The sequence below is a fragment of the Globicephala melas genome, chromosome 2 (genome assembly GCF_963455315.2).
Source record: "Globicephala melas chromosome 2, mGloMel1.2, whole genome shotgun sequence".
In the NCBI taxonomy this organism is placed as follows: Eukaryota; Metazoa; Chordata; class Mammalia; order Artiodactyla; family Delphinidae; genus Globicephala; species Globicephala melas.
In genome coordinates this window covers 36,370,978-36,391,781 of record NC_083315.2, presented here as the reverse complement: position 1 = coordinate 36,391,781, position 20,804 = coordinate 36,370,978, and the positions used below count along the sequence as shown (strand labels likewise).

The following is a 20,804-nucleotide window of genomic DNA, read 5'->3' as shown; positions in this document are numbered from 1 at the left end:
TTTTCAGAAGCAAACCAGATAAAATATGCAAAAGTGAAGTATAGTTTCCTGCCCCCTTTCCCTGAGGGTGCACCTTCTTTCCTCCTGGGCTGTCCCAGCTGCTCTCCAGTATTTCCTTCCAGTCATTTAATTTGAAAGCACCTCCATTTAGCACTTACCACACTGCATTGGAGTTGTTCACCATTTCATTTTAGAAAATGCATCCTCTGCCAGACTGCACTCCTTAAGAGGAGTGCAGAGCAGGGGCTGCACTAAGAGGAGGAAATTTTTCACTTGTCCCAAAGTATATGCTCTACAATTGATTGTTAAATGAATAAGCGTCAATGATATTTATCTTGAATCACCCAGGACCGTGCACACAGGAAATAAGGAAGTGTGTGTGTGTGTGTGTGTGTGTGTGTGTGTGTGTGTGTTAGGCAAGGGGGAGGATAGTGGTGAAGCATTACCACAGTGGGCAACTATGCCAGAAAAGTACTTTAAGAGGCAAAACATCTGAATTGGAGTCTCAGCGCCACTCTAAAAGAGACCTGGGGTCCAAGCTGCCTGGGTTTATTCACCTGTATAATAGGATTAAATACGGATTAACAGGGATAAACACCCGCTTTCAGCTGTAAGGGAAAACGCTTTGGAAAGGGTCTCTCTTTCAGTGGTCCCCGGGCGGAGTAAGGCGAGAAGCCGCCACCTCCCCAAATTATCACGGGGGTGGGAGAAGCGAGGAAAGACTACCCGCTCCACGTGCGACGATTATAGTTGCGGATCCGCACCCCCAAATCCGGCGTGTAGGAAAGTCCCACCCGTCGTCAATGATTCGTCTGAAACAAATGGGCGCCCAAGCCATCCGCATAGATTACTGGTTAATCATGCTGTCAGTCTGCAGGGCCTGGTGGAGGCCTATGGGAAATGTAGTCCGGCCAAGCCCCAGTCTTTCTGGGGCTCGCATTTCCGCTTCCGGTGTTTATGGCTTTCCGAAGGTCCGGACTTGGGCTCTGGTCTCGTAGTGGGAGTGTCGTGTGGGGACTTTGCGTGCCCACAGAGAAGGTACCGCGGAGTCGGGGACCTCCAGTGGTCGCAGGGCCTCGGCGGACAGGAGCGGCCCTCACCTCGGGCCTGGGCCCGCGCGGGCTGGGCGTGACCGGGCGGAGACCCCGGGTCCCGCGTCCCCGCGAGCAGACCCCGGGGCAGGATGCGCCCCTCATGCTGGCGGCGTCCTCCTTCTCCCTGTCCACCTGGCCCGGTGGGGATGACCCTGGCCTCGTAGCCAACGAAGCGACCCTGTCCCCAGGACCCGCGTTTACCCCATAAAGCTTCTAAAGAAGGTCGCCCGCGGAGCAGAGTAGCCTTCCAGTGTAAGTCACGCTCTGCGGGCCAGTCAGCCGGTCCACCGTCACCGGGCTGAGCCACTGCCCATTTCCTGCCAGCTTTGTGACCTTGGGCAAGGTCCTGGGGGTCTCTGAGCCGTGACTGCCTCAGCTTTGAGGGAGTTGAAGCCTGACTATCTCTTAACTTTCGTTCCAACTGTAACATCCTGTGAGTCTGTGATCTTATTATCCTTGCTGTTACATCTTGTAACCTTAACCAGGGTAAATCTCCCTGTTTGGGAGAGAGTTACGATGCCAAGACTGAGGAATACAGAGAGGGCCCGCACAAATCTGAGAACCCACCCAGAGGCGAGGAGAGTTGAGGGTTGGAGCGGTTGAATCTCTGACGCTTAGAGCGGGCTCCACTCAGGCTCTGCTCTCCAAGGTGCTGCTACCTTGTGTGCCGTCTGCCTCTTGTACTGCATGTACTTGGCAACACTCTGAAGACCAGTGGCTTGGGAGAATGAGCAGTTTATTGTCCCCATTATCTCCATCAGCTCATCCTCATTCTTCAGTATGGATCATTGGCATTTTCTTGGCGCTAAGTAAATCGCTATGCAAACACAGCTTCACGCTCCTCTGCTTTCCAACCAGACCACCAGCCCTTGACCCCTACTGTCAGACTTCTGGAGCTGCGTCCCCAGTGACAGAGGGCTAGACTCCATGGGCATCAGGACATGGGGAGGGAGGAATAGGAAGATTTTTCTTCACCTCAATCCCACTGGGCTAACCCTTGTGATTTTCACTAGAATTCACTCTGTAATGTATGTCTCTGGCTCTAGAATTTCAAGTTCTACTTAGACTCCTATCTAAAGGTGGCTTCCCAGTGAAGTAAAGGAAGAGGTTTGAACTTCAGGTCACAGCTGCAGGGTTCTTCTCTGATCTGAACAATAGCTGTAGCTGTGGATGAACAAATCCAGACTCCTCAAGTACAAGAAGAGCTCCAAATAGTGAAGCTGAAAGAAGATTCCCACTGGGAGCAGGAAATTTTCTTTCAAGGGAGTATCCCTGAACCAGAGACCTGCCAGCACTTTTGGTACTTCCACTATCAAGAAGCATCAGGACCCCGGGAGGCACTCCATCCAACTCCAGAAGCTCTGTCATCAGTGGCTGAGACAGGAGAAGTGTATGAAAGAGCAGATCCTGGAGTTGCTAGTCCTGGAACAGTTCCTGGCTGTCCTTCCCCAGGAGATCCAGATCTGGGTTAGACAGAAACATCCAGAGAGTGGAGAGGAGGCAGTGGCTCTGGTGGAAGACTTGCAAAAAGAACCTGGAAGACTGGGGCTGCAGGTGAGATATGGAAACTTAGTTCTGAGTAGTTAAAATAGAGGAATGTGAGAGACAGAGCCACCTTGGGTTGCCAGCAGTATGGGTGATGTGTACACTTTGCTGTTGGTGTCGGCATGGAATTTGCTTATTCCCTGGGCCTGGTAGCTGCAACTTTCCTTCCATTTTCAGACTGACTTTTCAGAGGACGCACAACATTGGTTGCTCTGAGTGTTGGTCCCCACCAGTAAATAAGAGAATTGTTTAAAATAGTTTGAGCACCACTCTGATCCAGGAGGAGCAGATACAACCTATTTTCTCTTTGGAGAACAGCTCTCATTCAGCAGCAGCCAGCCTGAAGCAAGGGGTTTCACTGGTCTTTATTGACATTTTTGAACCTTTAGGTCCTGTTGCAAAATAGCTGCCTTGTTGCTTGCTCTCTCTGTATTGTTAGTTTTGCCTAGAGGTTGACAGGAGCAGCCCTGGGAGAGCTGGGTGGGCAGATTGCAGTGGGCCTGGGTTCCAGATCTTATCTCCATGGCATCTCCCACACATCCACATTCCTTACTGCCCCTGCAGTGATTTGCATAAGACTGAGTTCCCCCTTTGCTTCTTTATGTCTGGGGATGATTAAGTTTTAGTGCCTACAGAATTCTGACCATTTCCAGTCCTTGAGCAGGGACAGGAGGTGCTGTCAGAGGAGAAGGAACCCTCAGGATCGGTACTAGGTCCCCTAAACATCCATCTGAAGCAAGCACAGACAGAATCCATGTATCTGTTCCAGGCAGTGGTGAAGAACTCACAGCCAGAACCAGAAGACCAAATGAACCACAGCCCCAAAGTAAAACTTGGATCCTTCCACGAGAGCGGTAAGCAGCAGCGGTGTAGGGAGGGAGAAGGGACCCTTCTGTGGGGAGGGCGCGAAACCCGCTCTGAGTGCAGGAAGTGGGGTAGAGGGTACAGCTCCTTTCCCTGGGAGGATGTGGCATATAAACTGAGGCTGACCACATGAATCTGTGGAATCCTCAACAGGCACCTCCAAAGGGAAGAAGAACCTTGGTCGGCATGTTTTGTAAAACTACACAGCAGAGCTGGTGGCACCTCTCCTTATGTGAGTGAGACCTTACTGGTCCCAGGAGGTAAGGTGTGGGTACCAATTTTAGGCCTGGGTGGTAGGAAAGGCACAAGGTAGGGCTAAACTAGAGTGCGGTAATTCCCAAAACAGGTACGTGTCCCCAGACCAATTCAGATGATTCACCTGTGTTATCAAAACTGAAGAATAAAAGCATAAAACGCTGACGGTCAGTAACGTGGATGGATATGGAAGGGAAATCTGGAACTCTCCTTTGAGAAATGTGTTGTTTTGCTTTTTCACCAGTCCTTCTTTGATGGGACAAAGCAGACAATAAGAGGAGGAGGAAGACTTTTCTGTTTCCAAACCCGATGGGCTGGTCCCTGGTGGGGGGGGGGGGCCAAGAAGCGTTCCCTCTAATGGCTCCTTTCTCTCCCCCGAGGCCTGCCTGATTCTCAGGCTCTGGCTTTTTCTCCGGAGCACAGCTGTGACCAGGGGGGGCCATAAGCAGCTTCCAGGTGGGCCAGACATTCCTCTTACTCAGGTCACCTTCTACTACTGAGTGGGGCCCTTTGCACCAGTTCTCTTGCCTATCGGAAATTACAAAGGAATTTTACCCAGCGGGCAGGCCCAGTAACTTTATAGATGAGGCTCCAAATTTCATCACCTTGAAAAATGTTGCCCAAATCTCCTTCCTTGTGTAAGGCAGCGCCACAGCTGAGGTAGTGAGGGGTTGTATTAAGTCATTCTTTCCTTGACTCTAAGATTGCTTGTTTGTCTTAAAAGTAATGGCTACTTCCTTCTTTCGGTATCTGGATCTCGTCCTCATAGTATGCAGGATTGTGTAGTGGGAGAAAAACAAAAGCTTCAGATTCAGACAGTCTTGAGTTCAAATCCCAGCTCTGCCGCATACTAACGGGAATTTTGAGCAAATGTGAAGTTTCCAGTGCAGTGCCTGGTGTTCAGTAAATGGTAGCTTAGTTCTTCCTTTGCTTTCTCTCCTCCCTGTCCCACTCATTGCATTTATTTATTTATTTTAATTAATTAATTTATTTATTTTTGGCATGTGGGATCTTCCCAGACCAGGGCTTGAACCCATGTTCCCTGCATTGGTAGGTGGATTCTTAACCACTGCGCCACAGGGAAGCCCACCCTTGGACTTTTTTTTTTTTTTTTGGCGGTACACGGGCCTCTCACTGTTGTGGCCTCTCCCGTTGCGGAGCACAGGCTCCGGACGCGCAGGCTCAGTGGCCATGGCTCATGGGCCCAGCCGCTCTGCGGCATGTGGGATCTTCCTGGACCGGGGCACGAACCCATGTCCCCTGCATCGGCAGGCGGACTCTCAACCACTGTGCCACCAAGGAAGGCCCCCCTCCCTTGGACTTAAAAAAAAAAAATCTCCTCTCCCTGGCATATAAAGTGGTTGGGATTATTAAATTCACCCAACCATTATGTCTTCTTCTTGTCTCCCTGCAAACAGCCTTTCCAACCCACAGCCCCTGTGTGAGCTCCCATGTGGAGCAGGAGGAAAAGCCACAGAGCCCAGGTCTTCAGCGCTCCAGAGGGAAGGAGAGTGTGAGACTCCCTGGTGGGTTGGGGCAGAGTCAGGCCTGGCCAGGTGCCCATCTTGAGAAAAGCCAAGATGGGGGATGAGCTGGAGTGGCAGGGCCTGGAGGATGAGAAGGTGGCAGGGATGCATTGGGGCTACGAGGAAACCAAGATTTTCCTGGGAATTCACAGTGAGTCCTGGATTCATGAGAAGCTCTGTACGTGCCATGGGAACCGCCAGGTGTACCGGATTGTGGCTGAGCAGCTGCGGGAACGGGGCTTCCTGCGGACCCTGGAGCAGTGTCGCTACCGGTTCAAAAACCTCCAGACTACCGCAAAGCCAGGAGCACCCACACTCCAGGCACCTGCCCCTTATACGATGAGATGGATGCCCTGATGAGTCCCTGGACCCTGGCCAACACTTTTGATGCCTTTGAGGTGGCAGGAGGCGTTCTGCGGACTAGAGGGGACTCCAATGAGAACCAGAAGGCAGTGATGGGATGGTAATGAGGTGACAGAGGAGCCCCAAGAGGAGCCCGGGAGCCTCGGCCCCCAGGCTTTGAGGGGGTATCCCAATGGTAAGCTCTCTTCCCCGAAGTGCACTTGAGAACAGTGGGAGAGAGGAAGCCCCGCGGGAAGATTAGGGACCGTGAATCAGGAGACATGCTTATGTCTGTCACTCTGGTATCACTAGTCTGTATGTGAATGGGCTTGTCAGGAGGAAAATCGTTGATTTCTATAGAGGAATACTATTTACAGCCGATCTTTAAATACTGATAGAAACCAGTAGTCCAGGGTGACTCAGGAAGATGATTTTGAGGATTTTGCTCTGCTTGCCAGCAAAGGGATCTCCCTGCCTGCTTTTAGTAACAATATTAGAGAAACAGGAGAGTTACTTAAAGTTTCAGTTGTTTGTTTCCACCTAAAGTGCCCCATAGGTGTGAACTCTGCATATATTATATATAACAGTCTGCCACTTTAAAGACTTGTCTGTTCCCGGGTACATTGGTTAAACACCCTGAGCCCCCATTTTCTTATCTGCAAAATGGATACAGTGATGGTAACTACCTCCCTGGGTTGTTACATTGTTTGCATTCAGCAAATGTTAGTTCTCATTGTCATCGTTATAATTATTGTTAAAAAACATAAGCACATTGCCCTGTATGCTGAACTTAAGGGGGAAAATTTCCTAAGTCATTAACTTTTTCTTCTGAAAACTAGACCTTTCTGAGGCGTGCTTCCATTCTCATCCCACCTACCACTTCCACATATGAGAACAGAAGGCAAATTACGTAAGAACCCCATGTCCCTTCTTGCTTTTCCTTGGGCAGGACCTCCAGTTCCCCCATCAGATGGGGTCTCAAGTCTGGAGGGAAGTGAAGAACTTTGGAAGGACAGTCTCCAGGATTTCAAGGAAATTTGGAAAACTTCCCGTGCAGGTGGGAAATGAGTGAAAGCTAGTATCGTACCAACAAAGAAGTCAGACCTGGAATTCTGAACATGGATGAGCCAGCACTGGGCAAGGGCGGGAGAGGAACCCAGGCACTTGATCTTCCCGGGTTATTGTTCTGTGGTGCTGAAACCACAGGAGTTGTGAGAAGAACAGAAAAGAAAGCCTGGTCTCTTTAGTTACCTTGGAATATGTAGCTATAAACGAAGTATTAGTGTTTATGATTTCTCTTTTAAATTTCTATCTGAATTATAATTTTAATTAACTATCACTTAACCAGGTTAGTAGAAAAAGGGAACATGGATGACCCTAAATTAAAACTACAGTCAACCTTAGATTATTGAAGGGGTGAATTTCTCATGATTAAGATGAGCTCCCTTCCGTGGTGGGGCTCAGTCATTTTGCTGGAATTTCAGGTGATCTGGTAAATAGAACTGTTCTCCTACTCAGGTTCTAGACCGACTGAGAGAGACATGAGTAAGACATTGAGATCAGAATGGCAGCTTTCTAAATGGTGGAGCTCTTGAGGGTGTGGCTTAGCTGTGGGGTCACACAGAGCCCCAGAACTGAGCCACAGGCAGCACTGGACAACCACCACCTCGCCCTGCAGGGATAGAGCCTTCACTGCTGATCTGAGCCACGTACACCAGCTGCTTGTTAACCAAGGAAGTCATTCCTCCCACCTGTAAGGAAGGGGATGGAGAATGGCCAGGAGAATTATTCTAAGGCACGTCTCTCTACCCAGAAGGCAGTATCAGGAAGAGAAAGGTGGCTTTTTAGTACCGATTGCCAGTTCGTAGGTGATGGGAGGAGAGGGGGAGCTGAGCTTGGCGACAGAGCCTCTGAGGAGGGGGGAGCAGCTCTGACTGAAGAGGAAGAAGTGCGCCTGGACCTGCCTCCAGCCTTTCTCCACATGACCTTCCTGCTTAGAAGCTGGGGGAGTGAGTGAGGCCTGGATGTCTGCTGGTCTTGACAATGGTTCAGCCATATTCCAGCTTATTTGTTCCTGGTTAATGGAAAATTGATTAAGGTCTGTCACCACCAATAACTTGTTTTTAAGTGACCAGTAAGGACCTCTTTCACATTGTTTCCATTCTTCTGAATCAGAAAGTAGGTAACCTTTGCAGTTTCATTTCATTCTTTCAGATCTTGAAACAAGGACAGAGAATGAGGAGGATTCAAGCCAGGACATTTCAGAGGCAGTAAAACTACCTGGGGTGTTATTAGGAAGATCCAGCGTGGATGGTTCCCAATACCTCAACTGGAGGAAAGACTGGGAAAGTGAATATGGGGCAGAGAAGCAGTGGGAAATATCCTTAGAAGATGGACAAGAATTGCTCTCTCCTCCAGAAAGAGACCTAGGTAAATTCATAGGTCCTCAGGGAACCTATGTTGGAGAAAAACCCAATATATGCTGTGAATGTGGAAAACATTTCAGCCTGAGCTCACACTTAGCTGTCCACAGATTAGCCCACACTGGAGAAAAGAAACCCTATAAATGTGGCCAGTGTGGGAAAAGCTTTGGCCAAAGCTCATATCTGGTTTGCCACCAGAGAATCCACATGGTGGGGAAGCCCTACAAATGCCCCAAATGTGGGAGAGGCTTCAGTGATCATTCTGACCTCATCACACACCAGAGAATCCACACAGGAGAAAAGCCCTATAAATGTGGGGAGTGCCGCACAGGCTTCACGCAGAGCACAGGCCTTATTATGCACCAGAGAATCCACACAGGAGAGAAACCCCGTAAGTGTAGTGAGTGTGGAAAGAGTTTCACCAACGGCTCGCGCTTGAGGACACACTGCTGAACGCACACTGGCGAAAAGCCCTACCAGTGCCCCGAGTGTGGGAAAACGGTCAGTAAGAGTTCCACTCTGACCAGCCATCAGAGGAGAGAAACCCTCTGAGTGTCTGGAATGTGGGAAACGTTTCAGTGACTGCTCAAACGTCATTACCCACCGGCGAATCCACACTGGAGAGAGACCCTATAAACGTGGGGAACGTGGGGAGAGCTTCAATCAGAGCTCAGGTCTTATTACTCACCAGAGAATCCACACGGGAGAAAAACGCTATGGATGTGCTGAGTGTGGGAGCCAATTCAACAATAGCTCACGTATTAGTGCACGTCAGAGAGCCCACGCCGGGGAGACTCTAGGTGTAGGGGACCTATCTTGAAAACACTGCAGAATCTACCCCCAAAACGGGTTTGTATGGCCCTTGATTCTATACCACGACACCCACAGGAGAAGGAGAGAGAGCTCAAAACCCAGTCCAACAGACTGGGTTTCTCTCACTCAGTACCTGCTGGGCTTATGAAATACCACGCAAGGCTTTCATGTCCATGCTGTTAAAATGGAAGCTGATTTCCAGAGGTTTCAGAGACTCGTTCTGAATCTGACTGTATCACCATCTCAGTGTGTCTTCACTGTGATTCTGTGCCTTAATTTGCACAGCATGGTAATGTGAGGGTGAGATCCAAATCCTCCTTCCAGGCCGGAGGCGGCTCTGCCCTCCCGTGGTGATGGCATTAAAGATGTAGAACCAGCAGTGGCTGAGCAGTTTACTCCCGGCACTGGGCAGCTAAACAAGGATTTGTTTATGAACTAAATACATTTCTAAAGGTCTTCCCCTGTTCTCCCTCTGGGAGGACTGGAGCCTCGGAACTGTCTGTGTTTCCCTACATCCCCTGTCTTAGATTTACATGGAGTTACTTGAGAGGAAAGCATTCTTTTGGGTTATTTGGAGGAGGGAAGAGGAGGAAAGATCAATGCTAAAGGCTGACTTTCTAAACCATACCATACCCTACTCTTCCTCCAACATATTAGGTTGAACCAAGGGAGATTGCCATTTTTGGTCTATAAAACTAGCGATTTCATGATTCAACCGAAGTAGAATTTTTGCATGGTGAATCACTCCAAACTGCCAGCAGGGCTGCTGCAGAGCTTTAAAGCTCATACCGTATCCTACAAATGTGAGACCAGGTCTAGAAGATCGTGAACCAGGGTGATAAAGTGGGTGAAGTCTCTTCTGTTTGTAAATATGTCCAGAGCAATAACTAGGAACCATGGCGTTGATTAAGAAGACTCCTGGTTGGAGGAGTTACCGCTCTATCACCTGCCTCTGACGAGCTCACTAGTTCCCGTCTGTGCTCAGGTGTCCAGGTCCGACGGGGGAGGCCAAGTGCAGGTCGACAGGTTCTGGAGATTTGGGCATCTCTCTGGGAGCAGAGTCCCTGGAGGGCCTCTGACATACACAGCAAATGGTGCTTGGAAATAAAGGGAACACAGTTTCTCCCTCTTAAAATAATTTCCTTGTGTGTTTGATTTTAAAGGATTTTCCCACAACTTTCCAGAAACCCATCAATTATAAAACAAAGCACAATCTACACATAGTACAGTTTTATCTAAGTAGATTTATAAAGTATGATTATGAAGTAGTTAGTCTTTCTTTAAAAAAAACATAAAAGAACTTATCTAAGTATCTGTCAAAAGTAGTCATTTTGATGCACTGTGGACTTTATATGTTGTTGCCATTGTTGAAGACATCCTTTGGGTTTTCCTTTAAGAACTGTCTTCAAGCCACCTTAGAAAGCCTCGTGTCCGTGTATCTCCAGCACACAGAGATACACGTGGGGAAGGCTGGATAAACACTGACAGAAAAGACAGTTTGCTTATTGTCTAGCCTGATCACCTCCCTTATCCACGAGAGGTGACTCTGCCCAGTATCTCCTTTCCAAAAAGGGACTGACATCCCTTCAAAGCATGTCAATCTGCTGCCATTGAGGAGACTTTTCAAAGAGCCTTTTTTGGAAGATGGTTTTTCCAGGTATCCCTGGGAGTTCCCTGGTGGGCCAGTGGTTAGGACTCCACGCTTCCACTGCAGGGGGCACGGGTTCAGTCCCTGGTTGGGGAACTAAGATCCTGCAAGCTGTGCAGCATGGCCAAACAAACAACAACAAAGGTATCCCAGAAATCTGAGCTTAGAGTTTTTTGTGTAGCCAGGAAATAAATCTGATATGGAATATTTTCAATAATTTCACTCTTTTCAATGAGAAAGTCTTCACTTAGGTGGAAATTCATCATACTAAAACCTAGTGTAGCTCTGCATTATAAAAATACTTTGGAAGTAACCAGATTTCCTTTTAGAAAATTTGCTATCATACTTTGGAATGATCCAGAAGATTCAAATATAATACCCACACAATTTCATCTCACATGTGTTTTTCCCCTTAGCAAAATAAGGGAAAGTTGAGCTGGAGATTGTATGTATTTCATATGTATTTTATCATCCTTAGAGCAATGTGACATGTTAGTTGCTTTAAGTAACGTTTGCTGTTAGTACTCCTACATGGAGTACTTACAACAGTGAGTTAAGTGTGGGTTAGTAGCCGCATGGAGATGTTTCCCAGTGAACCAAATGTAATATGATGATTTTTACAGCGTCCTAATTTTTTATTTGAAACTGTAGCCATCCATTCTCTTGCTCAAAAGTGTTTTGATTTACCTTTTCGCCTGCCACTGTGCTCAGCAGGAGCTAAGCTCTGGAGGCTCTTATTTTTAACTCAATTCAAACTCATAATTATGCCTTTAAAGTATCTGAACCAGACAAGCAGGGTGGCTTTTGGAAGCTACTTGAAAATCCCTCAAGAAAAAGAAGTTATAACTGGGGATGCATAAAATTCACTTCTTATAAAAGTTGCAATTAGGTGACACAAATTATGCATTGCCAAATTTTTATCGAAGAAACTCATAGCAAAAATACCTGTCCTTATTCTCATTTACAGATAGCAAGAAACACCAGGGTTGGGTCTCAGGGCACTGATCCTGCTTAGACAAAGCTGATGCAAAATATTAACCCACCAAATAAATGAATTCTAAGTGAATCCTGTGAGTGGAACGGTCCAAGGGAGAGACATTTTAATCAAACTTATTATGAGACTCTAAGCCCCAGGGCAGAGACTTGTGTGAGACTGATGTCTCCGAAGAGTATAATAAGTCACGTGGGACTTGCAGACACCACTGTCTGGTGAGCGTGACCCAGGCCTCCCAGCTGGCTCAGCCCAGGGCAGGGGGCTCCCACTCGCCTGCCTGGATAACTTTGCACCACCCTCAGAGAACATGACCTTCTCCCTTCACTTCTCTTCAACACAACTATAATCAGTCCTCCAGTCAAGAACGCAGAGTGAATATTCTAGTAGGAGCCAAGTTTTCTGATATTTCTTGTGTGTCAGGCCTCTAACCACATTATTGCAGGGGCTCATTTACCCATTTCAGCCACTTCATGAGGTGCTACTATGATTAGGCCCATTTTACAGAGGGGGAAACTGAACACAGAGCTGGGACTTGGGCCCTGAGCTGTCTGACTCGCAACCGTGCAAACTGTTGGTAGCTACAGCATATGTGGGGTCGGGCAGTGAAGTCAGTACATAAGGGAATTATTGTGTATGGTCCAAGTTAGTCTGTGGACTCCCTTCCATAGCCCATTAGGGAAGGGCAGCCTCTCTCAGGCCTGCGAGGTGCTTGAATGCTGAAAGCCCATAGGACAAGGGCGCAGCCAGAGGAGGGCTGGAGTGGGGCTGGGCCTTCTATAGCATGGAGCCCTGGCATCCACTTTTTAAAAACTGTGGTAAAATAAACATAATCTAAAATTTACCCTTTTAACCATTTTTAAGTGTGCAATTCAGGGGCATTAAGTACAGTTGCACTTTTGTGCAACTATCACCATTATCCAACTCCAGAACTTTTTTATCATCCCAAACTGAAACTCTGTACCCATTAAACAGGAACTCCCCATGCCCGCCTCCCCCAGCCCCTGGCAACCACCATTCTGTTTTCTGTCTCTATGAACAGGCCTATTTTAGGCTCCCCATGTATGTGGGATCATATATTTGTCCTTTTGGGTCTGGCTTAGTTCATGGCATCCATTTTGCCCAAGTCTAAGGGTGGCACTGGGCAGAGAAGATCTAAACCACTCATTGGCTGGCTATACTGAAATGAATCCAGAAAAGCAGATGAGCTCTACAGGCAGGCTGCCGCAGGTGTGAGCGCTGTATCACGTGCCCTCGCTCTTCCTGCCTGGAGGAGGTCTCCACCCCCTCTTCCAGGCCATGGCCGCGGCCAGCCGCCCTCTCACGCCGAATCCTTGAGGGACTCCCAGCTCAGCGCCTGGGCACAGCACTCAGGGCCAATGCAGACCAGCTACGGCCCATTTTCTCAGCTGCAGTTCCAACTTCCTGGGGCTATGCCTTTTTCCACTTGTCCTTTCCTTTGCTGTTTCCTCTGCCTGGAACACCCTACCCTCTCCTTGGCCTGAAGGAAAGATGCAACCCAAATATCACCTTTCCTGATCACACCTGGTCTCTAGCCAAGCGGAGGCGGATACTCAGCCCTCTGTGCTCCTACAACACACGACCCCTTCCCTCTATGGGTGTTCCCCCCAAATCCCCCACCAGTGGGGCTATATTTCTATATCTCCGTATCTCCTATCCCAGCATCCAGCATGGTAGTCGGCGCACAGCAATACTCAGTAAATGCTAGTTGAGAGAATCAGAACCTATAGCATCACCTCCTTCTCCCACGGCTGTGGGAACACCTGCTTCCCTCCCTAACCTCCAGTGACTCGACTCGTTCATAATAACCAATCACGGAGATCATGTGTGGGAGGGGCGATTCATGTTTCCTTCATTCATTCAACCTGTGCTGTGCTCTGTCTCAGCCTGCCAGTTTCTTTCTCACCTCTGCTTTTCTCCACAGGTGTCTCAGTCTCTGAGGAATGGCCTCTTCCACAGACCCTGGTTCCTGCTCCCCAGAAACCCAGCCCCACCCACGCGGAGCCGACCCTGGCCCTGACTCCATTCTCCCTGGTGGACTGGAGTTCTGTGTTATGTAGTTCAAATTCTCTGAGAGAAGTTCAGATTGGCTCATCCTAGTGAAAGGATTTGGGTCCCTGGGTCACACGTCCCTCCCTGGGCCAAGCCGCTGTGGCCGGGCGGGGGTGGCTGACTCACACTTTCAGAGGACCTGGAAGAGTGGGAGGCAGTTCCAGAGAAGGGTCTGGGCTGAGACCCTAAAGACACAGCCTTTAAAAGTACCCCTTGCTCCCCTGGACACGCCTCAACATGCCTCCTCCTCTGGCCTGGTGACACCCTTCTCACCTTGACACATTCTGTTCTGGAACACATCCTTCTGAGCACACATATGCAAGAGCTGCCCCAAATCGAATTACTCACCTTCTTTACGTTGCTATTCGCAGGGTTTCTTGCTTGCTCCTCTTTCATCCTCTCTAAATAGCTGCTTGGTCTTTCTTGTATCCTTGAGCTTTTGTGAGGCCAAAACAGTTCCTAAACTTTCTCTGCTGTCCATGCTGCTGGGTCTTCTGTCCCGCTGCCAGAGTGGATCCTGTGCTGATGTCAACGTGAATCGCTTATTTTCTTTCGGTCCCTTAAGGGGTTCTCTGGGGCATCTTCCTAGAATTGCTGAGAGAACCCCAGGAGTTCCTCCCTGTGGAATATGTCCATTCTCAAAGAAGCATTTTGGCAGTCGGAGGTGGGGATTTGTGCTTGTCATAAAAATTGGGGGCACACCCGGTGTGCAGTGACGGGGGCCACGGAGATGCAATGCAATTGTTGAGGCAGTCCTGCACTAGAGTCCTGCCGGGCATTCTTGGAGGGCGGTGATCCTCAGCCTGGTCCAGACTTGCAGCGTGCGCATCACCCGGGAGCTTATCTGAAGTGCAAATTCTCCAGCCCCACCCTCAAACTTGAGGTGGCTTTTTAATGTGGTGACTTGGCTGGGCGGAACCACATGCCCCAGAATTCACTCCCCTGTGTGTTTCTGGGTAGAGTGGACCACGAGAGACGTTTCTGAGTGAGACGTGGTGGGTGGAAGGGAAGCCGCAGCCGTGCTGGTTTTACGCTCGGGCGTTGGGGCAGGTGCGGCTGTGACTCACCGGTCAGTGTGGATTATCTACCTGCAGCTGCTCCACCTTCCCGTGACCTTCCTTAAGCTTCTCCTACCCCTAGGCCGGGGGCATGTTTAGCTCAGTGATGAATCGTGCAGGTGACCTGCATCAAGACTGGAGACAGCGAGAGTTGACAGGTTCCAGCTGGTCCTTGCCATCCCCTTCCTGCCTGCCCTGTGGGCCCCAAGCTCCAGCAGCAGATGGACAGGAAGACAGCAGCCTTACAGAGACTGTGGGCCCAGCTCCCACAGGTACTCCGTGTGTGTGTGTGTGTGTGTGTGTGTGTGTGTGTGTGTGTGTGTGTGTGTAATAACTCCTATTGGTCTGCTTCTCTCACAACACCCTGGGTAACATTCCTACTGATCAGAAACTCTGGGAACGGAGCCCAGCAGTTTGTGTTTTAACCAGTCCCCTAGGTGATTCTTATGCATATTACAGTTTGAGAACCACTGATGTAGGGGAAAACCTTTTTACAATTATGTGTGCCTAGAACCTAACTTCTTTTCTCTCTCTTTTTTAAAATTTTATTTTATTTTTATACAGCAGGTTCTTATTAGTCATCAATTTTATACACATCAGTGTATACATGTCAATCCCAATTGCCCAATTCGTCACACCACCCCCACCCCCGCCGCTTTCTCCGCTTGGTGTCCATACGTTTGTTCTCTACATCTATGTCTCAATTTCTGCCCTGCAAACCAGTTCATCTGTACCATTTTTCTGAACCTAACTTTTTACAAATACACAAGGAAAGTTTTGCACAGTTTTAATACACCTGAATTTCCCAAAAACTCAACTACTGCGTAAAACTGGAGAAAACAGTACTTTCTTTTGTTTAGAACTTTCCAAAGAGTTGTTCACCAACTCAGAAAAATCACGTTCTTGACTCTTGGGTGTTAGTCACAAATGCAGCACACCAGTCTGGCTGTATAATCATGGCTGTCCTGCTCTTGATGATTTTACTACATACACGCAGGCATCTGATTACCTCATTATGTGAAAGAATGAGCATTTACACTGAAATACAGAATCTTTTGTATTTTATTCCCTTATGTTTTAAAGTGATTTTGATATTAGGTTTGTAAACAATCAATATTCCCTGTAAACTTTTATTTCAGGATAGTAAAGGGGTGTTTAAAATACTGGTTATATACCATACGACCCAGCAATCCCACTACTGGGCATATACCCTGAGAAAACCATAATTCAAAGAGAGTCATGTACCACAATGTTCATTGCAGCTCTATTTACAATAGCCAGGACATGGGAGCAACCTAAGTGTCCATCGACAGATGAATGGATAAAGAAGATGTGGCACATATATATAATGGAATATTACTCAGCCATAAAAAGAAATGAAATTGAGTTATTTGTAGTGAGGTGGATGGACCTAGAGTCTGTCATACAGATTGAAGTAAGTCAGAAAGAGAAAAACAAATACCATATGCTAACACATATTTATGGAATCTAAAAAAAAAAAAAAGGGTCATGAAGAACATAGGGGCAGGACAGGATTAAAGACGCAGACGTACTAGAGAATGGACTTGAGGACACGGGGAGGGGGAAGGGTAATCTGGGACGAAGTGAGAGAGTGGCATGGACATATATACAGTACCAAATGTAAAACCGATAGCTAGTGGGAAGCAGCTACATAGCAGAGCTCGGTGCTTTGTGACCACCTAGAGGGGTGGGATAGGGAGGGTCGGAGGGAGGGAGATGCAAGAGGGAAGAGATATGGGGATATATATATATATATATATATATATATATATATATAGCTGATTCATTTTGTGAATAAAACAGAAACACACCATTGTAAAGCAATTATACTCCAATAAAGATGTTAAAAAAAAAAAGTGTTTTCACCAAAATCTTAATATAGTTTGTCTATGGGGAATAAACAATAAAAATGTTCCTGGTTTGTAATAATAAAAAAAAAAATCCAGAATGAAGCCATTTATTTCCAATACATTAAAAGCTATTTGTGTATACTTTCTTTTTAGTCTTTTTGTAGCTTGTGTCTGTTTCTAATAACCTATGCCTGTTAGGCTATTTTATTTAAAATTATACTATCTTTTGGAATTCCATTAAAATGAGTACATTTCTCCCCATTGAAAAAAAAATATATTGGTTATAAAAGGACCGTTGTGGAGTATAGTGTTGAGGCCACTGCCTAGTGTGAAAACCTGAGCTTGAGAGAGTGTGGTGTTGTGTTTGAGCACAGTTTCTTGGCCAAGTTTTGTTATTAGGATTACAGTACCTTCATAAAATGAGTTTTTAGATTTTTTATGTGAAATAGTCTCTATAGCATGGGAATTTTCTGTTCTTTAAAAGTTTGAAAAAAAATTATTTACAAAATTGTCCCCCCTCCCCACATTCTTTTTGGTGTTATTCCTTGAGTAGTTTTTTCTTTCTTATTGGATAATTCAGATTCTCTACTAAAAAAAGAAATTTATAAAAATCAATGTATATTTTCAAGAAAATTAACTGTTTGAGATTTTCAAATTAATATTGTGCACACTATATTCTCTTATAATTCTTGTTCTCTAGATCTGTTGTGATATCCTTGTTCTATTTTCTTTATTCATTTTATTCCTTTTTCTTGCTTGAGGAGGTTTGGCTGTGGTGCCAGTCATTTGCCTGTTTGTCCTCAGATCCATCCTGGCCCCGTACCCTGCTTGCTGCATTTCCCAGGCTCCCTTGCTGACGAGCTCCTGCCAGGTTTGGTCCATGGCACAGGCAGGATGTTGGAGGGTGGAAGGAGAGAAGCCTGGGGCCTTCGTTCTCTGTACTTCCTGTAGTCTAGCTGTTTGCAGTCTCAGATCCTGCCACGGCCCCAGCCACAGCCCGGCAAGATCACTGTGCTCAGTTCCCACTGGGAGGCCCCATTCCTGGGCTCTGGGCAACACACCCACCACCTCCTTTAGGGCCTCACCTTCCCTTGCAACCTCTTTCAGATTCCACATAATGAAATTCCCTCCACTGAATTATCTGGTGTGGATTCAGTCTTCCTGGCTGGACCATGACTGACTGATGTATCAGTATTTTTCAGAAAAGTAGCTTTTCTTCTTTTAAAGTTTTTTTTTTTTTTTTAATTTGGCTGCGTTGGGTCTTCGTTGCTGCCCATGGGCTTTCTCTAGTTGTGGTGAGCGGGGGCTACTCTTCGTTGCTGCTTGTGGGCTTCTCATTGCGGTGGCTTCTCTTGTTGCAGAGCACCGGCTCTAGAACGTGGGCTTCAGTAGTTGTGGCTCATGGGCTTAGCTGCTTCAGTGTGGGATCTTCCCGGACTAGGGCATTCCCTGCATCGGCAGGCGGATTCTTAACCACTGCGCCACCAGCGAAGTCCCTAGAAAAGCAGCTTTTCAATTCATGTATCAATTCTACTATTTTCTAAATTATTCATCTCTTTTACTTGGTGAAATAATATAGTTTAGCCAGTGCTATGCTGGTAATCCAACTCTCTTGAAAAAAAAAAAATCCCTGATTTGTCATATAGGTTTCCTCTTCTATCTGAAAGCAGAGCGTTCCTGTTAAGCTTAAGCCGAAATGGCGCACAGCAAAGAAGAAATTACCTTTTTCTGGAAATGAATCTATAGAATCAGTTCTCATGGGGCAATGGAGGGGAAGAAAAGGATTAGAGAGAAGACTCCAGACGATGGTAAGAAGGATCACATCTTGAGTCTGAAATTGTTTAATTACATCTCTCCAAAATGTAATGCTCGGGCTTCCCTGGTGGCGCAGTGGTTGAGAGTCCGCCTGCCGATGCAGGAAACACGGGTTCGTGCCCCAGTCCGGGAAGATCCCACATGCCGCGGAGCGGCTGGGCCCGTGAGCCATGGCTGCTGAGCCTGTGCGTCCGGAGCCTGTGCTCCGCAACGGGAGAGGCCACAACAGTGAGAGGCCCGCATACAGAAAAAAAAAAAAAAAAATGTAATGCTCATTCATTACATTTGTTAAATTAATTAAAAAAATCATTTCATTGGAAAAATTATTAGGTTTTTCTTACTTCAAAATAATTCCTAAATGCTATGGGTCAAATTATACCCCCTCCCACCCCCATAACCCCCAATGTAACTGTATTTGGAGATAGAGCTTTTAAGAGGTAATTAAGGTTAAGTGATGTCATAAGGGTGAGGCTCTAATCTGAAAGGACTGGTGTCATAAGAAGAGGAACAGAGACCAGGGCTTTCTCTGCAGGAGCACAGAGAAGAGGTCATGTGAGCACACAGCAAGATGGTGGCCACCTACAAGCTAAGAGAAGAGGCCTCAGGATGAAACCCACCTAGCCCGCACCTTGATATTGGACTTCCCAGCCTCCAGAACTGTGAGAAGGAAATCTCTGTTGTTTTAGACCCCAGTCTGTGGCATTTTGTTATAGGAGCCCAGCTGAGAGCCAAAAAACCAGAGCCCACAATAGTCAGTTTGTTTGGGGTGATGAAAAGTTTTGGAAACAAATAGTGGTGCTGGTCATGCAACATTGTGAATGTAATTAATGCCACTGAGTTGTACACTTAAAAATGGGGAAAATGGCAAATTGTTAGATATATTTTACCATAATCTTTAAAAACTAATAAAGTAGTATACCAAAACCCATTAAATTGTACATTTTAAATGGTTGAATTGTATGGTATGTGAATTATGTCTCAATAAAGCTACTTTAAAAAAAAAATCAGAGCCCAAACTGACTAGTAATCACATAATTTCAACAAGAAAATTGCTGAAAATCCTTTAACAAATGTGACAGTGAGGAATCACATGCAGGTACACTTTCATATTTGCTACGGGCCACCAAAAAGAAATGTCCTTTGGGCCTACTCCCCTGGGGGGCAGGGGTTGGAAAGCATCACCCTGGTGAAGGCCGTGTTCCAGTGAGAACCGCCCAAGAGGAGGGTGGCCAGTCTCTGCCTGAATGCCAGCTGCAGGTGGTACTGATGAGAATGCCTAGCTCCCCACCCTGGCTGTTACCACCTTTAAAAACAGCTGCCCCCAAAGAACTAAGATGCTCCTCTGTACCTTCTGAATTGTGTACCATGTAACCTCTAACAGCTGTTCAAGGCAAAAATGTTTTAAAATTTGGCAATTTAGTAAATAAAAATGGCATAACCTTATTTTAATTGCTATTTCCTTAATTGCTACTGGGGTTGACTTTTTTCATGATTATCTGTCACTATACATTTTCACTTCTGTAGAAAAGTTCACAGAACCTGTTTACATTCGTTGGCTCTTCAGATTCCATGATGTTGTGAATGCAGACAGGGGTAAAATGCTGCCATTTTACACTTGGGGGAAATGGGGCTCCCAGATCTAAGAGTAGCTACGAAATCTTTATTGTGCCATGAATCCTACCAGTTATTATTATTATTTTTTATTATTTATTTGGTTGTGCTGGGTCTTAGTTGCAGCAGGTGGGCTCCTTAGTTGTGGCTCGCAGGAGCCTTAGTTGCAGCACATGGGCTCCTTAGTTGCGGCAGGCAGGCTCCTTAGTTGTGGCATGCGAACTCTTAGTTGCAGCATGCATGTGGAATCTAGTTCCCTGACCAGGGATTGAACCCGGGCCCCCTGCATTGGGAGCGCGGAGTCTTAACCACTGTGCCACCAGGGAAGTCCCCTTACCAGTTAGTTTTAAATATGTTACTTCTAACTTTCCCAACGGTCCTACCAGGTAGTTATTACCAGTCTCATTCTACAAATAAAGAAACTGGGACTGAGGGGCTGGTTAACTTGCCCACAGCCACTCAGCTGGTAACAGGGCTCTGTGGTCACTTGAATCTTGAATCAATATCCTTGCTACACAGCAGCTTCCTAGGGCCTGGGCGGAAAGATGCTGGAGTCAGCGGGCAGCATGGAGGTCCACCCAGTCCCATACGTGCAGAGAGGCATCACTTGCTGCAGACAACAAAGTCCTCGGTTTGCAGGGGTGCCAGGTGTGGGTGGTGACCAGTGGAGCAGTGTCCATCCCATTGCCGTCTAGGAAGATGTGACCTTTGTGAGTGAAGAGAGGTTCTACTTGGCGCCCCCTTCCACCCCAAGACGTGACGTCATAGACCTGGACCGTCCCATCAAAACCTGAGGAAGAACAAGAAAAGCGAGCATTGACGCTGAATCTCTGAATGCTCTACGGAACCAAAACAGGCTAGAGGATGATGAATCA

General features: G+C 47.0%; 3 protein-coding genes across 5 annotated transcripts in view; 2 read left to right on the top strand and 1 right to left on the bottom strand.

Moving 5' to 3' along the window:
- The window catches only part of ZSCAN2 (zinc finger and SCAN domain containing 2), a 45,342-nt gene extending 26,753 nt beyond the window's left edge, over positions 1-18,589 (top strand). The window contains 2 exon segments of the mRNA XM_030878558.3: positions 8,144-8,582; positions 8,584-18,589. Coding sequence (XP_030734418.2) covers positions 8,144-8,582; positions 8,584-8,869 — 725 coding nt within the window. The 3' untranslated portion in view covers positions 8,870-18,589.
- Positions 1,611-18,589, top strand: LOC132596457 (putative SCAN domain-containing protein SCAND2P). Its single transcript, XM_060293423.2, is given in 6 exon segments — positions 1,611-1,683; positions 2,253-2,437; positions 2,439-2,648; positions 3,409-3,493; positions 3,657-3,763; positions 7,841-18,589. Coding segments are annotated over 5 exon segments (597 nt in total). The 3' UTR covers positions 3,701-3,763; positions 7,841-18,589.
- Positions 18,116-20,804, bottom strand: part of WDR73 (WD repeat domain 73) — a 17,569-nt gene continuing 14,880 nt past the window's right edge. For all 3 annotated transcript variants that reach the window (XM_060293809.2, XM_030878556.3, XM_060293808.1), the window contains one exon: positions 18,116-20,719. In XM_060293809.2, the coding sequence (XP_060149792.1) occupies positions 20,484-20,719 (236 nt within the window). In that variant the 3' untranslated portion in view covers positions 18,116-20,483. The remainder of the gene's footprint in view (positions 20,720-20,804) is intronic.